This window comes from Heterocephalus glaber, unplaced genomic scaffold (assembly GCF_053883595.1).
Source record: "Heterocephalus glaber isolate CG9 unplaced genomic scaffold, H.glaber_assembly_v1.0 deba00001538, whole genome shotgun sequence".
In the NCBI taxonomy this organism is placed as follows: Eukaryota; Metazoa; Chordata; class Mammalia; order Rodentia; family Bathyergidae; genus Heterocephalus; species Heterocephalus glaber.
The window spans coordinates 28,944,741-28,963,172 of NW_028258333.1; the positions used below are offsets into that span (position 1 = coordinate 28,944,741).

Consider the following 18,432-nt stretch of genomic DNA (forward strand, 5'->3'; position numbering starts at 1 on the left):
GTAAGATTTTTATTTTTTACTTACTGAGTTCTATGGCATCATGGAACAATTAAAAGGTACATATAAATTTTCTGAGCAATAGCTAGTATTCTTGAATGAATACTGCCTTAATTTAGGTTTTATGCATTGCCACATATTAATCTGATATAAATATATCAGTTAGTTAACAGCAAAATGCAAATTAAAGCTACAATGAAATACCGTCAAAAAAAAAGAAATACCACCTTAAACCTTTAAAAACAACTACAGTAATAAAAACTATCAGTGCCAAGTGTTGATGAGAATGTGGAACAACTGAAACTCTCGTGCACTGTTGTTGAGACTATAAAATGGCACAGACTCTTTTAAAAATGTTAATTCCTTTTAAAATTAAAGAACTAGCATGTTAATTTGAGTCCTCTGAGAAGCAGAAGCTAAGACTTGATTAGACACTTGTGTTGATCAGCTTCATGTCACTGAGACCTAACACCCAATACCCAGAATTTAAAGGAGGAAAAGTTTAATTTAGCTCTAATTTAGCTCATGGTTTGAGGAGAGTCCATTATGGTCGGCAGTCTTCAAGGCAGAAACTTCACGGCAGAAGGTTTGGCAGAGCATAGTTGCTCAGTTCTTGGTGGCCAGGTAGCAAAGCAGAGGAACAGTACCAGGGAGGAAAGGGTGAGGGACCATATACAGTCCTCAAAGCCACAGTCCATGACTCACCCAGATACAACCAGAAACGTGCCTTACTAATCGGCTGTCTGTTAATCTACTGAAATTGATAGAACAGCATTAATGATCACAACATTCAAGAGATTTGCTGGGGAAAGACATTTATGAGGGCAGATAGAGAGGGAACTGGAAGAGTCTGGATGAGCTCTCAGTCTCTAATACAGATTTCACCTCTGTGAAGAAGAAACGGAAGAAATTTTGAGTAGGAACAGTCTTTGACCATGACACATTTCTAAGAAATTTTCAGCAAAGTTGAGCCAAAGTTGCTCATGAAAAGAGTTCTGCAACTCGCAGGAACGAGCTTGCCTTACTATGTCTACCAAGCCCACTCGTCTAGGAGAAGCTTTTGGGAATAATAATAATAAAGGGCTGGGGATATAGTTCAGCCTAGCATGTGCAAGGCCCTGGGTTCAATCCCAGTACCACAGGGGGAAAAATATAGCATTATAATAATGAAAGAAGCTGGATTTAAAGGGGTACATATGGTGTGACTCTGTTTATATGACTTTCTTAAAAAGAGAAATTTAGATCAATGTTTTCCAGTATATGAAGAGATGAATTGCAAAGGAGTACAAATACTCTGTTTCAAGTAATGGAACAATTCTATTTCCTGGTTGTGGTAATGAATTATATTTTCATATATGTTTGTCAAAGTTCATCAAACTATATACCTTAACAAAGAATATTGCTATATATGAATTGTGTTCTAATAAACCTGACTTTAAAAATAAAATAACCTAAGGAATGTCAATTATAAAAATGTTTTTAAAGGAAATAAAGATCCAATTATGATCCAGATAGTGGCGTTATCAATTATAGATTTTATAATCCTGGTTAACATAATCAATAAATTTAAAACTCAGTGGGGAATTTTGATGGAGAACTAGAAACTCTTAACCATGAAATACATGGAAAAGTGAAAATAATAGAATCACTGAAAATAAAATTTCACTGTATTGGTTTAGTAGCCAATGAAATAAAACTGAAAGTAAAATTAGTAAATTTAAGGCTAGATCAGAAGAAAAGGGAAGGAAAGGCAAGAAGATGAGACAGAAAAAAAGCATATGGACACAATGAAGTGGTGAAGTCTTTGGAAGGCTGTGTCTTCATCTAGTGTCAAGCCTGAAGTTGCTGCAGTCAGAAAGACCTACAGTCAGAAACAAAAGATAGGATTGGGTCGAGTGGTGTCTGGAGGGCCTCTGAGCGGGCTTTCAATGAGTCAGAAGAGGGATGTCTGCACCATGTTGAGACAAGCGAACCATGGCACCGAGAGCAAGAAAATACTCCTTTCATTGAAAACATTTTACCTGTCAAGAGGAACAGTATTTTTTCCCATGCTGAGCTCTGAACTATTCACCCTGACCTACAGAGCTCTTGCCAGCCAGCTATGCAAAGACTATGAAAATGATGAAGATGTGAATAAACAGCTGAACAAAATGGGCTATAACAGGAGTCTGACTGAAGATTTCTTGGCATGGTCAAATGTTGGGAGATGTCATGACTTTCGGGAAACTGCAGATGTCATTGCCAAGGTGCTGTTCAATATGTACTTGGGCATTGCTCCAAGCATCACTAACTGGAGCCCAGCTGGTGACAAATTCTCCCTCGTTTAGGAAAATAACCCCTTGGTGGACTTTGTGGAACTTCCTGATAACCACTCATCCCTTATTTATTCCAACCTCTTGTGTGGGGTATTTCGAGGAGCCTTGGAGATGGTCCAGATGGCAGTGGAGGCCAAGTTTGTCCAGGGCACCCTGAAAGGAGATGGTGTAACAGAAATCCAGATGAAGTTCATCAGGAGAATCAAAGACAATCTCCCAGCTGGAGAATGACCGTCCCAGGACTCGGGAGTAGCCAGCAAGAGTACTTGTTGGAGTCGGAAAGGCTCAGTGCCCTCTGGCTCTAGAACTCAGTGACTCTAACATGGATGCTATATATTCTAACCTTGTTTCCATTTTCCATGCTAATAAAGAGCAGACCGATACAGTCCATTTTCCCTACAAGTATGCACATTCAGAAGGGGAATTCTTTGTTCCCTTTCCCTTAAAATGGGCTGGATGCAATGATCCTTGGTTGGTCTAGAAAGAGCTCAAAGCTTTTTACACTCCTGCGTGACTTTTCCAAACCATACCTACTTTGACACCCTTAAGAGACAAGCCTGAGCTGGTCATGGTTGCTCATGCCTGTAATCCCAACACTGTGGGAGGCTGAGGCAGGAGGGTCACAAGTTTGAGCCCAGTCTGAGCAGTTTAGCAATTTAGTGAGACCCTGCCTCAAAATGATAAATAAAAAGGGCTGTGGGTATAACTCAGTGTGAAGGCTCTGGTTCCAATCCCCTGTATTGAAAAAAAAAAAAAAAAAAAAAGAGAGTGACAAGCCTGGCACATTCACTCTTAAGCCTTCATAAAGCTCTTAGCAAATGGCTATAGGGAATCTGCGGCTTGGGGTTGAAGGGCTGGGAGAGAGTGGGTAGGAATCACTAGCTGTAATGTGATAATCTGTAGAGTTTGGCAGGATATGGGAGCCAGTCATGTCGGAAACATTGGTTTCTGGAAACCCTGCTGTTTGGAGGCAGTATCTCCTCTTTTTACAGAGGGTTCATCCTTTTTTCTTACAGATTCTTCAATAAAGACACATTTTGAGTGAAAAAAAGAAACAAAAGCTAGACGTGAAATGAGAAATTCCCTTATTTTTGCAATTTGTAGACTAATTGACACTTTTCTCTTTAAAATCAAAAATTTCCTTGATGTTTCCGTCCTAGATGGAGTGTTGTTGTTAAATAAGAAAGAGAAAATTTGATGACCCATGCAGCCATAACGTGAACCTGAGAGAAGCCTGATCATATAGCAGAGTCTTGCTATAGTTCTGGAGTTTTCAAGTAGTTGGTTTCTACAAACCTTGGAACCCAAGCTTTGTGTCACACTTTAAGCACTGAATCTCATATTTTCTAAGTTGTCGATGCATAAGAGTACAAATTAGTTTCTTCATCAAAAGCATTTTATGAGTCGTTTTTGTGTTTCAAACATTTTACAGGATCTTGTCAAAAATATATAAAATCTGCCCTACACATAAAACAATTTATAAAGTGTTTTATTAATAAAATTTATTTTGTTTTGAATTATTCACAATATATAAGAAATATAAGCATATATTTTGAAATATTAAACGAATACATTTATGTTTTATTCAGTTGAATTAAATGAAGAAAAGCACAAAGATCTAATAAAGAAAAAGGAGATGGAAATCTCAGAGTTAAATACAAAGTTAATAACTCAAGAAAAAGAAAAGCAAAATGAAATAATCAAACTACAGCTGGAGGTAGGTGTTTAAGAGTCTGATAAACTTGATACTGTACATTCCTTAGTCTGTATCATACTTTGTTTTTCATCACAATGAAATAAATTTCAGGACTAGAAACAATTGTGTGAGAGGACTTCACACAGTCCAATTCTTCATCGATGCAATGTTCAGTCACCAAATAGCAATCATGTGCACTGCCTTTTAATACTCCACCTGAGAGTAGAACTCCAGTTGTTCTGAAGGTCCTGGTTTCTGAGCAGGGTATTGTTTCCTGTGAGAACAGACTCAGATACTTCAGGAATTACCTGCATTTTATAGTCAAGAGTATGCAGGCTTCATAAGACAACCAGTGTTGCAGAGTGTTTAATCTTCAACATTACTCTCTCCCCCCAGCAGAAATTGGGGAACCCTCGTAAACCAACTAGTAATTTCTTCTGCTTTATTTGGAAGAAGAAGAGATAAACTTCTCCCTAATAAATTTCTGGAAAAATATGTATTGTGGGGCAAACAAACCAAATTTCTAAAATAATTTTTAAAAAGAAAAAATTAAAAGGACTTCAAATGGGGGAATCTCATAGGTTGAGGCAGTAGCTATTTGTTCTAAAGCCTTTTCAATAGGTTAAGAAGGTGTCAGAATCTCAAAGATATTGATATTTTTGTAAAATGCTTGTTCTGTAATTTTTTTACTAGATTTTAACAAACTCCCTTTCCATTTTTCTTTCACGGCTTCTCGACTGTCACTTTACCTTGTCTTATAAAATTCACAGGTCTTACTTAAGATAACTATTTATTTTCCAGAAAGTTTGCTATTCCTGGAGTGCTTGATGAGGTATCATGTGTAATCATTGGGCATTGTACCCACAAACTACAGAGGGGGCTAGATGGCCAGATGAAATACAATAGGTCTTATTTCAAGATCTACTACTGAGTCCTACCGATTGGGAATTTGCACTTTGTTATATGGGCTTTGTCACTGGTCTAGCCCAAGTCTGTTATTTGATATACAGAACTCTGTTGTTTGTCTTCATTAAAACTATCCATTTCTTTTGTTAAACTAGAACACAATCTCCTATAGAGTTTATTCTTAGTCCTGAGAGAGAATACACTAAACTAAATCTGAAGGCATGAATTTTATTGACATATTGTACAAGAATAATTGCTTGTAAGAATGGCCTTTGAAAAATTAAGAACCAAGATACATCATGTAAAGGTACAAGATCCCAAAGATGAATGTAACTGTATTGTATACCTAAAATGTACCAATAAACTTAATGGAAAAAAATAAATTGCTATAATTAACAAAAAAAAAAAGAATGGCCTTTGAACATTTTTTAATTCAGCTGAATTCAAACCAGGAAAAATTCAAACTAAATCAACCAAATTATACTATTCAGACTCAAAGTTTCTACAAAAGGCTATGTGAGTTTTTCTCCTATGATGGTTGATTATATACTACATTTTCTTGACAAAAGTACAGTCTGAACAATGTGAAAATATTTTTATCTATCTTTAAGTTAAACTAGATCCTCAACCCTGGCTGCATGATAGAATCATCTGTTTTGAGAAAAAAGATGCTAGACATCCCCCAGTGTTCCTAAGATGCCCAGGCTTTGGGCACTTTTTTTAAAGTTCTCCAGGTAATTTTAACATGCAATCAGGTTTAATCTTGTTTGGATGTTCTTTGCTCTTTCTTGAAAATGGTTTCTTAATGATTTTTCTATCTGTTATATAAAAAATACACTTATAGAGTGTACATGAAAGGATATCATGGATTATACTAGATTTATAGAAGCATTTCTAGTTGTTGAACCAGAATGTTCTAACTATCTTTTTAAATTTGGTTCAGTTTGATGCCAAACTAGCAAGAGTTCAGACTAAGTCAAAACCATATCCAGATGCTACTATTTCCCCACAGAGTATCTACAGAAGGGTATGTGAGCTTTAATATTATTATTACTTAAGAAAATATATTTTCTTACTGTGTTTCTATAAAAATTCTTATGCTTATTAATAATATATGTAGGTTTTGTTTTGGGGTCCTTATTCCAGTTTCACCCCATTAAGTCGCACAAAACTAAAATTATAGACTTTTCAAAAGAAAAGTAATTTAGCTTGGCATGCTGGCTGGTGGCACATGCCTATAATCTCAGCACTTGGGAAGCTGAGGCAGGAGGATCACTTTGAGTTCAAGGCCAGCCTGAATCACATAATGAAAACTTGTCTCAAAAAAAAATCAAAAAATAAAAATAAGGTATCTTTTTAAATATATGCTTAAACCCTATGTGTAATTTTTAATTGTTGTTCCTTGTACTTAGTTTTATTATTTATGAATTTCAATAACAAATTCTTTTCTGTTACATTTAGAAGCTTCAACATCTTCAAGAAGAAAAAAACAAAGAGATTGCAGCTCTTCGTAATACCATTCACAATTTGGAGCAGCGCCTTTCTATTGGCAAAGATTCTCACCTTAAACGTAGACGATTTTGAATATAGCAGTAAATTCATTAATTACTATTTACTTTTTTTAAAAGCAATTGAAAAATTCACTTCCATTTTCAATATAAGTATACTACCTAAATAGCCTAAATAATAAATGAGACAGCTTTAAACATTTTTATTATTGAGTTTATTTAGACAGATCCATACCTTGGCCAATCATCTACTACATTCTTGCTTAATGGTATTATCCACAAAGGAGTTCAAGTTTATAGGGTTTCGTTTACCTATTAAACCATCATTGACTATGGAAATACTCTCTAAGCAGTCTATAGACATTTCTTTTTTTCTTTCCCATTATAGCCATTCAAAATTCAGAAGTGTGACATAACGTTAGATAAAGAAAATAAGACACAAAGACTTTATTTAGGTATAATAGTAAAAATCAAGATATAAGACTTAGGTATAGAAAAATTAGAGGACAGTTAAAAATGTAGTCATTATTCTTTTTTAGCAAAATATTCATGTGTTAAGAAACAAAATTCACTTCTTTCTCTAAAGGTTTAATCAGTTTAAAAATGTAAGATTAAAAAGACAGAGATAATATGGTTTTGAGATAAGTAGAGAAAAAAATGGAAAGCATGTCTTTGTTGTTCTTCCTCCATTCTAAATTACTAAATATCCAACAGAAACCCCTAGGTCATAGTTTACGTTTCTGTTCTCATTAATGCAAACAGAATGCTGGAAAAAGCACAAGAAAGACATATTAACCAAAAGCTGCAATCACATTTCAGTTTCCCCATAATAAAAATGTAGTTTGAGTCAAAAATTTTATGACATAAAATTTAGAAGCCAATCTAGTAGATTCTCGATGTTTGCACAATCCAATTAATTTAATAATTAATTAGGTAGTTTATACAAATTTTGGAAATGAAATTCTGTCTAGACTCATTTGGGGAGTTTAACTTACTTTAAATATTTAGTTTGAAGGTCATTTTCACTTTTGTGCCCTATTGTTTCAGCTTCAATCACGGTTTGTTTCTGTGGGCTTCTGCTGCTGATTTATTTGTCAAGCAGCTGGAGGCAATCGACATTGACAAGATTCAATGACTTTCTCCCCTGCCCAGTCTCCCTGGCAGCTGCATAAAGATGGGAGGTTTTCTGCACACTGGCAGGTGACTGCAGACCCTCTTCTTCCAAATACCAGATGTCGACAATAGCAACAACAGCTACTAGGAGCTAATTGGGAATCTGTGGGAAACTTACACAGTAACTGGTTTTTACACCCCTTTTGGCAAAGTTTCCTTCTTACAAGTGAAAGCTGTAAAGCTTCACTTTCTGACATAAATCAGCTCTCTGAGTGACCCTGCCCCTGTTGGCCCTTGGGCATAAGCTCATGGTGGTGATGATGCCCTAGAGGAGAAAGCACAGGATTATCTGGTGCTTCTGGTTGCTTACTGTCAGAGAGTTCACTGCCCCCAAGATGCTGATGCCCATGCTTGTGATGTTGTTTATTATGTGGATGTGGAGCCTCAGCTGTTTTTTCCACAGTAGCCAAAGACACATTTTTACAGAAGTCTTCATCTTCAAGAGTCTGGAACAAATTTATAAACCACTTACCAATAAACTTATACATTTTGCAGGAATGCATGAGAAATCATTTATAGAGCTAACATACATGGTTTTCCAACTAGTTATTTAGGATAGAGCTGGCTTGTCCTTCTAGCATCATACTAATGAAAAGAGTCTGATGTTAGTCTCAACACCTAGACTTTTTATTAAAGGCTTAAAAATATAGCCAAACTACTGTATTTATCTACAGAAGCAAAACTAAGAAAATTGAATAAAAGAATTTAGATTGCAGTGAAGTCAACCTAGTATCAAATCATAAAGTCACTTGATCTACATGGAATCTTTCACACCTGTGGCAACAGTGTACGTATCTAATCTAGTACTGTTTCATCAAGCAAACTGGCTTCTCTCTGCTAACTCAAGAAACCCAATAAAACTGTTTAAATTGTTGGTGTCTCATACTTTGACATATGCCAGGAAATGTTTTGAACTCCACCAAAGCTTTGCTAATGCACCTACTACATTTTCATCTGGTGAAAGTAGCAAACTACTGCCCCTTTCTCACTGATCATAATCTTCCATTCTACACGCTACTAGTTTCTTAATTTACTGAAAGTCTTCATTGTTTTATGGTACCCACAAACACAAACTCAAGGCCTCTTGACATATCAACGTAATACTAAAACCTCAACCTAAAACCAGCAACCTAAAGTTGGTTTGTAAATAAATTACAAAATCAACGTGAGAACTCAAAGATTCACTAAATGGTATGGCTTAATATTTTGTGAAGGTTTTGAACAGTTATAAATTCCACTGGATTTTTAGCATACAGCTGCTAAGGAGTGTAGTTTTTTTGGTTATGAATTACTTCTAAATGAGAACATAGTATTTAATTTTAAGATTATAATAAGTAAATGTTCAAAGCTAGGCATGGTGGCATACACCTGTAATCCCAGCTGAGTAAAAAGAATCACAAGTTTAAAGCCTGCCTGAGCAACTTAGGGAGGCCCTGTCTCAAAAATAAAATAGGGCTACAAATGTAACTCACTGGTAGAGTACTTCCCTAGCATGTTGAAGGCCCTAAGTTCAATTCCCAGTATGGTAATCAGTCAATTGGCCAAGTATTCAGTTATTTAACACAAATAGCTATAGTAGCAGCTTAATTAATTTCATAAAACCTATTAACTGTTTTTCACTGATTCTGTTACACTATTCTATGGTACTATTTCTAACATGACAGTATATCTAAGCATATTCTGTGATACTATTTCTAATATTAGGGTATATTCTGCTATAATGGTGTTTTAGCATTATGTGTTATTTTAATTGTCAGAATTTTTCTTAATAGTACATTAGTGTGTTATAATTGATGGCATCTAGGAAACAATGAAATAGAAAAATCCCAATTTGATTTGACATATTAGATACACATAATATACTTATTTATAGGTAGTTCTTAAATTTTAAGCATATTATGGGAATTGTTTCTGCTTTTCTTCAATATAAGTAAGTATATTTAAAATTGCACAACACAGAAATAATCCTAAAATACGAGAGATTAGTACACCTGGTACTAATTTATTAAGTAGCTGGTATAGTTAGACACTTAGTACTTTATTTGCATTAAATAACCTTATTTGCATTACCTTATCTCCACAACTTTAACACCAGAAAATAACTCTCGTATCTCATTATGAAGATTAAAATGTGAAAAAATGACATAATTAACCTGTTCCACTTAATACCGACTAAATAAATTAAATGATTTGTTAAAATTTGAGGTGGCTTTCTTTAGAGCTAGGAAATATCTGAAAGTACTGGTCAAAAATGAAATTCAAAATTGTTTTTAAACGTGAATTCAAATTTGCCTGTCACCCTATTAAAGAAACGTAGTTTAGAATTATTTTCTTTTCAATATAAGGAAAAACACATCAAGTTTTAGAAATTAAAATCAACTGTTTGTCTTTTACTTAAACATTTAAATATAGTCTTCTCATAGCAAGGAATAAATATTTTATGGTTATTAGGAAAGAAATATTAATAGTAAGTAGAACACATTCCATTTTCAAATAAATGAAATAATTCAGATTGAAAAGTGGGAAGGTAGAGGGCTGCGGATTTAGCTCAGTGGTTCCTCCGCCTGCCTCGAAAGCACAAGGACCTAAGTTCAATCCCCGGTACCAAAAAGAAAAACACTCAAATCAAACGCTTGGAAATAACTTTGGTCTAGGGATTTAGTTCAGTGGTTCCAGCAAGTGCAAGGTCCTGAGTTCAATCCCCAGTACCAAAAAAAAAAAAAATTCAGACATCTTGTTTACCAAGAGAGTATGTAAAGGTGCATATCTCCAATGATGAATGTCATTATATTGTACACTTAAAATGTACCAATAAAAGGATATACAAAAAAATGGGGAGGTAGTATAAGGACTTCACAGAAAAGCTGGCTTATGTATCCTTAGTAAATTAAGTAGTTATCTGGCTTTAATTCCTTGACAAGTTGTGCCTCGGGTAAGCTTTGTTATCACTATGCTCTTCTGTGAGCATGTTCAGGTTACTACAATAATATCATTTTATGAGTTGACTAAGTTATTTGAGCATCTACTCATACAATATCATGTAGTGATGATCCAGATTGGTTTTTATTTTCTAAAACTCTTCTACATAAAGGCAGCAATATGGATCTTTAAAATGTTTTAAAGTACACATTCCATAACAGAAAATGTGTATATTTTTAAAAATTATTTAGTTGTAGTATAGCTAATCATGAAACACTAACTTATTTAAATAGCTCCTAAAATATCTCTTTTCTCCCAGTAAAAATAATTGAGAAAAATAGGGTACCCTGAGAGAGCAATTTCCGCATTTTTCTTCACAGTACGCAATCTTAATGGCTTCTTCTACATACGGGAAACTTAGGAAGGAGTAAGGCAGACCAAGATGATAGACAAGACGACCACATCTGAAAAAAAAGGGTGGGGGGAGGACAAATACAATATTATCCAGTATTTCTGTATTACTTATATGTGGTTTGGGATAGGTATTATTAGCACTTAGGTTCACTGGTCTTACAACTAAGACCCTTTCACATCTTCAGTAAATTTCCTTGGGTGCAATCCACAAAGGAACTCCCAGGAACTGTGTACTAGATCAGATCACAGCAAGACTGTAATGAGTCTGATATTAGCATTTTGAAATATAGATGTGTCACTAAATAAAAAATAGTCAATCAAATACAATTTTGCAATTGACGTATAAATTTTTCCACATCCTAACTCACACTGACAAATTAAGCTCTGGAAACCACACGAGCTTTTCATAACTACTAAGACAGCACAAATTCCACAAAATAAAGAGATTATACCATACCAAAAAGATCCCCAAGCTTTGGCCAGTAGCTCGTTTATTTAAAAATAGATCTGATGCAACAAAAATGTCAGCATAAGAAAACTGGAATTATAACACCGGACATCCTGAGAAATGGTAGGGTTGAAATTTCCTTGTCCATATTTTATCCAGTGTATAAGACTCTATGCAAATATCAAAGTGCTAGACTTTACAAATGACTAACTTAGCAGTTCAGAGGCCTGAAAGAGTGAAACGTAGTATTAAAAAGATGCTTAGGGCTAATCAAGATCTGGCCCACCACTCTGAAGAGGTAGAAAAAAACAAATCACTATGAATATTTTCATGGCAGATTGCTATGGCTTGTGTCTAGATGTCTCCCTAAAGCCCCATGTGGTTGTAGGGTGTGGCTGTTCAGAGGTAGCTTGATCTAGAGTGTATGATGCTGGGATTAAGTATGTGATGCTATGATCGAGGGTGTATGATTATTAAATTAGTCCACTGATTGGTTTGGCATAGTTCTGGGAGTGGATAATAAGAAGGCCCTCCTTGGGCCTGGATACAACATAAGGGACAGAAAGAGGGCTTCTGTGGTCACTTCTTGCTTGCTATTTCACTGCTTTGCTACCTTCTGCCTGCCATGAACTGTTTCTCCTCTGCGATTCTTGTCTGCCATGCCATCCTGCCTTGGAGCTAGCTGATTATAGACTGAAACCTCTGCAAAATGTGAGCTAAAATAAACCTTTCCTCTTTTAACTTTGGGTGTCAGATATTTTGTCTCAGCAATCAGGAAAGTAACTAAGACACAAATAATCTATACATTGGGCTGGGGATTTAGCTCAGTGGTTCCACCGCCTGCCTCTCAAGAGCAAGGTCCCGAGTTCGATCCCTGGTACCAAATAATAATAATAATAATAATTTATATATCAAACTTCTCTCAAAATACGAATATTTTATTCATGGAATCAAAAACAGATTCATGCAGATCACGCTTAAATGATGAACACACTTTATAGTTTAGAAATGCAAGTATTTAGCCTTCAAGTTATAAGTTAAACATAACAAATATTGTCTTAAAGTGAAGTTATTCACCTAAACAACATTTAGATTAGAATTGTACATGAAGTACAAATGGATCTTTCTATTTATGTAACCAGAATGCCAATTTACCTGGTGGGAGAGAGATGTATACTCAATGTTCTTTACCTATTGGAATGGTGAACTGTTTTAAATAACTTACCTTTAAGAAAGTCATTTTAAAGCTTTAGAAACCAAACCCTTTAATGAACTTATTTTTGAAACTGAGTATTTGGTAATAAAACAAAAACAAATGTCTTATTTTAAATCCTTTATTATTAAATACAAAGCAGAAAAGAAACAACTAAGGAAGTTGTTGCAAAATTCTAGAGGAGAGGTAATAGGAAAATAAGATAGTGATTATAAAGACAAGATGGCTATACTGAAGATTTAAAATCCATTGAATTTGGTGACTGAACCAACATTGAAGGTATGATAGGAGTCAAGTAACACATATCTGTTACACAGCATTTAAAGGACAGATGGCAGCAAAGTTACCACATATGGTCTGTGATGTCCGCAACAGAAACTGACTGGTGACAGGAGGGTGGAAGACACTGATGAGTATTATACTGCTACTACTACTACTTGGCTGCGTCTTTCCCCTAAAAGAATTGCTTTATATAACACAAAGGGTAATGTAGAATACAACTGTGGAAGATAATGGGTTAAGATTTGAATAACTGAATTTAAGATGTTCGTGAATTTATCTGTGAAGTGGATATCAAGTCTAGAGCTCAGTCATTGTGTTTGAGCTTTGAATTTAGGATTATCAAAACAAATTATACTTGTAATCAAGGAATAGATGAGATTGCTCATGTAGAATATGCAGTGTGAAGAGAAGGAAACTAAGTGGTCTTAATAATACAAATATATAGGGAATAAACTAGAAGGATGTAGAAGGAACAATGAGGAGAAAGAAAAGGAAACATGTAGGAAAAAACAGCAGAATAGAGGGTCATAGAAATCAAAAGATGAAAGTGTCTTTTAAAACTAGTTTTTTTCTCTTTTCCAATTTTTATTTTTCATTAGTACATGTTTGCAGTACATAATGATTATATTCCTTGTGGGGAATTGATACATGCACATAACAGATTAATTCTTTTTCCAACTCCTAGTTATTACTTCTAAATGTTAATGAGGGATTATATGAGAAGAGAAGTGAAATATGGCATTATCTTTAACAATGAAGCAGATTTATATATAATGAAAGTAAATAAATACAACATAGGTATCTTAATTTGAGAGAGGATGGATACATACCTGTCATAGATGAGGAAGTCATCTTTATTTCCATTTAAGAGACTCCAGACATCTGTTTGGTGTTCTTCTTGTTGATAAACAGGTATATGGTCTGAAACCTGATTTTTAAGCTGTATGTATTTTAACCGAGAATTACTTCCTTGATGATTAACAATAACAAAGGAAATATTAGAATAGCCTTCTTTCTCCAATTTTACTCGCAGGTCTTCAAATCTAAGATATTTGGGGAAAAAATGCATAAGATGAATAATCTCATTTAATTTGACTAGAGGTCTTTTCTCTCTTCCCTCACATTCTTTTTTCACCCCTGTGAAACTCTCATTATTTTTGACTGACCTGTATTTGTTCTTTACATTGTTATAAGATTCTGAAACTCTCATTTTTTAGAATTATTTAAAATTTTTTCTGTTGAAAGATTATGCTAAATGCTTCCACAAACATTAACTAATTTAGTCCTCAAATTAATCTTATGAAGTGTATATTTTTGAAATTCATCTTATAGAGAATTCAACCAATGATGAAAATTTGGTGAATAATCCAAAAAGTATTTTGGATATATGTTTATTAAATGACCCAAGACCTTTGATAGCAAGCCTAGTTTGCATATTACTCAGACAAAACATTCTTCTTATACTGACATAACTGCCAAATTTGCAGGCGTTCAACTTAAAATATTTTCATTACACAAGTAATATAGATTAGTAGGAATTTTTAAATATAGGTCCACAAAAGAAAAAATGGTCATAAACACAGGAAAGCAACCATAAACATTTTAGTATCTATTTCCGGGTCTTCTCTAATTTATTCTATTCAAATACATACAGTTTTTCCAAAAATATGATTTAACAAGTATGTTGTTTCCATTTTTAGTTTATGTACATATATATGTATGAATGTACATATTTAACAGCTTTTCCTCAAATATATCCTAAACCACAAAAGGTCTGTCTTACCTGGATGCCTGCAGAATGCACAGATATCAGCTGGCTTGAAGCAGAGCAACCACAGTTACTGTACCAGTGGCGTTCAGCATGGGATTTTGACCTCTTATGCTCCATGCTGGGGGTTGCTTACAAAAGGAGCTCTGGCTCTGGCTCCCTGCTCCTCCACCAGGGAGGAGACAGAGAACCAGGGCAAGCCCCAGACTTCGCCACATTCCTGCGGTTGTCCTGGAAAAGAAAAAACAGGTAGTCTTCTTCCCAGTCATAACTATGAATTTCTATAACTCAGCAGATAATAATTCTACTTCTTATAATATGTAGTCCTTGGATTCTGACTCCATTTTGTTGGGCTCATTATGCCATTGTAATGAGCACTAAATCTTCTTATAAAGAGGAAGTTATCAGGTAGAGGCAGGAAAGTTGTCAAAGCATCAACTCTCTGGCTTAGCAAGACACTGTAGTAAGCACGCTATGAAAACTTGCCTTATCAGGCACCCAAGTGCTTCACCAGAAGGTACATATTTTTTTAAATGTTCAGACTGCTGTTTATATTGACACATAACATTCTATAAACACAGTCTGACTTTCACTGGAGATGTACCAAGTTCTGACTGTTTCTTCCTGACCTTTCAGTCTAAGGAACTGGAAGTAGGAAATTCTTCACAGAAAGATCTGAAGACCTGGCCATGAGGGCAGTGTACCAACACGAATGCTGCTTATGTTGGGCCTTTAGCTCTTCAAGCTCAAACTTTCCACATGAATAAATACCTTGGATATGGCTCCTTTTTGTTTATTTCTTAAGGCTTAGCTGCATGTTAATATTATAGGAATTTAACCTCTCAAAATATAAGATTATCTGCCATATCATTACTACCACACCCATGATAATATCATCAAGGTGGGGGAGAACCTGACCAGGAATCACAAATCATTGCTCCTTATATTGCTCCTTAAGGCTCACTAAATCTATACTCAATTAGCCTATTATGGGCTGCTACTATTTTCAGGAAGCTCCGGAACTAGACAGTATATTCAGGCATAAAGATGCCCCCTCTGAGCAGAGAAGTTAAAATATTGACTACCTGACCAGAAATATCCCTCAAACTTCGGCCAGCTCTCTCAGCAGAACGGTATTTTAAAAAAAAAAAAAAAAAAAAAAAAAATGAATTTAAAGAGGTGATGATAAAAGGGACACATTCAGCAGAGATGAGTTTAGAAAAATTCCACACAGGTAATTCAGGCTCATTTTAATGTAAGAGTCTGGGAAAGAGAATCAGGGCAAAATTCCAAAACTAGGAAGTCAATACATTTTTAGGCATTGATCTGATAGTTTTAAAAAGCAAAAGCCTTTCGTTGGATGGGAGTTGCTAACATTCAGTTACCTGTAATGAGCCCAGAATTAAAAGATGAGTAAAAAGCTAAGACCAGACTAATCTAGCCTCTGTACCAGTGGATATAATTTTCTTTAAATCTGATCATCTTTCATGTTATTCAACAACTCAAAATACCTACTTATAGAAGATATTTGATAACTGCCTAACCCAAAAGAAAAAAAGGAAATGAGGAAGGGAAGAAGAGAGAGAGGGAGAGGAAGAGGGTCCATCTCAACTGTTTTAATATTTTTAAATTTGTAATATTTAGGTCTGGAAATGTAGTTCAGTGGTAGAGTGCTTGCCTAGGTTGGACAAGGCCTTAAGCTTGATTCCCAGCTTAATGAAAAACTCTAATAATGTTTTATTAGAAAAATCAAATACTTTTTTATTTTAAATTTTTTTAATTAAATTTTTTAGATTTTTGTACTAAATCTGGGAAATTTCTTTAGGAGGATATTTACACTGATAACACAATTGTCCTTATTGTAGTTATTGTTTATTGAGCATTTATAGAACTCTATAAGGAGCGCTAAGCCGTTTGTTAATACCCCTTTTCTTTCCTTTTTGAGGATGCTATGGCTAAGGGAGAGTTAAAACATCTTGTCTATGATCACATACGGAGTAAATCACAGAAAAATTGGATTCAAATCAATTCTGTCAAATCCAAAACAACATCTCAGCTACTGCAACATATTGATAGTTTTTAAATAGATCACTTCCTAATGACTGTAGTAGCCAACTTTGTTTATGCTCTAAGATGGCAGAGAGAACATCAGAATAATGTAAGCTGCTTTATTTCTTACTTCAATGTCTATTTTCTGAAATATAAATTTACACAAGGTCTTGGATTTGATCTCTTTCACTGCAAAAATTAACTCAGTAGTTACACAACCTTCATCATAAAGACAGCAATTAATATTCTAACTTTGCCATGAGGACATCGTTTCAGGTGGCTAAAGGACAGATATCAATTAGGTTTCTACTGAAAAAATAAGCCATTGGCAGAAGGTAGTGAATTAAAGAATTCATGATCTCAGATTTTCCTCTGCCATTGTAATCAATAGGCTCTTCAACTTTATTTACTCAAAGTAATTGTTATATAATAAGCTTTTGGTTTTAACTATAGCTGTCAAACAGCTATATAAAAATAAGGAGGATAAATAACAAAATTGGATTTACTAGAAACTGATTCAGTAACAACTGCAAAGTAGTTGTAACTTTCACTAATCCCATAGCTTTCCAATTACAAAACCTAGATTAGTTGGCCACATACAGACCTACGTTTGTTTAAAATTCCCCACTAAAATGCAGGCTATGCAGAGACTTTATTCTCTCTCCTCTTCTCTTCTCTTCTGTTCTCTCCTCTCCTCCCCTCTCCTCCTCCCCTCTTCTCCTCTCTCCCTCCCTCTCTCTCCCTCTCTCTCTCTCTCTCAGCTTCAAGCCTGCATCTGAAAGCCCCTCTTGTTTCCCTGAAAGCTCCCATTCTGCACTTAAATTGAAAATTTTTCTATTTAATCATGGACCACCCCATTGCGACATGGATTTTCATTCCCTTGAAGGCACTGTGGGCACAGCCTGCTTCACAATATCCCTACAAATTTCCACACCAAAAAAGTACAAGCATATTTCAGTCTCCGCTCTACAAATCCACTAGGCTCTTTTTTTCCCTGTTTGTTCTCACTCTGCCGTTCAGAGGGAAGTACTTAAATGTGATCAAATAACATTGCCTAACTGCAGAAAGTGCTAGATCCCCCCAGCCCCCACCCTCTGCTCTGAAGGCAGGACAAGTATCAAGAAGAAAGTCAGATGTGCCCACCAAGAACTTCACCCACCACACCTGAGCTCTGAGTCTTCTTTTCTTTTCCTTATTATTTTTATTTCCTTCACCCACCTATTTCTAAGTCTATTCAAAGGGTAAAATAACTTTGATCACAGTCAAAAAATATTTACCAAACTCTAAAAGAATAAACAATTGGAAAACAAAATCCCTACTTACCCGCTTCGGACCAGCCTGCTTCCTTTCTCTTTGCTTTGCTGGGGCTGCTCCACAAAGCCACAGAGAGAAACTCTGATATTTATAGTCCTGTTGTTTACCTCACCCTTCAGCTATAGTCCAGACTCCAATGCTATCTCTTGCAGTGTCCTTGCAAGCAGAGTGAACCTCTGGATTGTGATTGTTGTTAAGTTCAAAGAAAGCAGCAAGTCCTGCCATGCATAAAGTGGGGGGAAACATTTCAACAATTATAAATCCATTCCCTATGGTTTTCAGTCACCCCAGTATCTAGGATTTAATGGTACAGTCGGAGGCGGGAGGAAGTTCAAAGGGCCTCCAAGTCCTGCTCTTTTCCAAAATATAATAGGGAAAAAACATTTGCTGAGCCAGCAAGTTATCCTGGTGTATTTTCTTTTAATCTGTT

The 18,432-nt window shown here is 35.2% G+C and overlaps 2 protein-coding genes and 1 pseudogene across 14 annotated transcripts in view; 2 read left to right on the plus strand and 1 right to left on the minus strand.

The window, feature by feature from the left end:
* Ccdc152 (coiled-coil domain containing 152) overlaps positions 1 to 6,804 on the plus strand; it is a 63,903-nt gene extending 57,099 nt beyond the window's left edge. For all 12 annotated transcript variants that reach the window (XM_087189468.1, XM_087189467.1, XM_087189464.1 and 9 more), the window contains 3 exons: positions 3,902 to 4,029; positions 5,858 to 5,941; positions 6,376 to 6,804. In XM_087189468.1, coding sequence (XP_087045594.1) covers positions 3,902 to 4,029; positions 5,858 to 5,941; positions 6,376 to 6,498 — 335 coding nt within the window. In that variant the 3' untranslated portion in view covers positions 6,499 to 6,804. The remainder of the gene's footprint in view (positions 1 to 3,901; positions 4,030 to 5,857; positions 5,942 to 6,375) is intronic.
* On the plus strand, positions 81 to 6,804 carry LOC147824535 (trafficking protein particle complex subunit 3 pseudogene; annotated as a pseudogene). The gene has a single exon (XR_015442297.1). The product of XR_015442297.1 is annotated as a trafficking protein particle complex subunit 3 pseudogene (transcript).
* On the minus strand, positions 6,615 to 18,219 carry Selenop (selenoprotein P). Its single transcript, XM_004848565.4, has 5 exons — positions 18,012 to 18,219; positions 14,655 to 14,870; positions 13,702 to 13,914; positions 10,861 to 10,978; positions 6,615 to 8,041 (listed from the first exon to the last, which is right to left on the minus strand). Exons 2-5 carry the CDS (start codon positions 14,855 to 14,857, stop codon positions 7,427 to 7,429), a joined length of 1,149 nt encoding a protein of 382 aa, XP_004848622.2. The 5' UTR covers positions 14,858 to 14,870; positions 18,012 to 18,219; the 3' UTR covers positions 6,615 to 7,426.
* Positions 18,220 to 18,432: the final 213 nt, after the last annotated feature.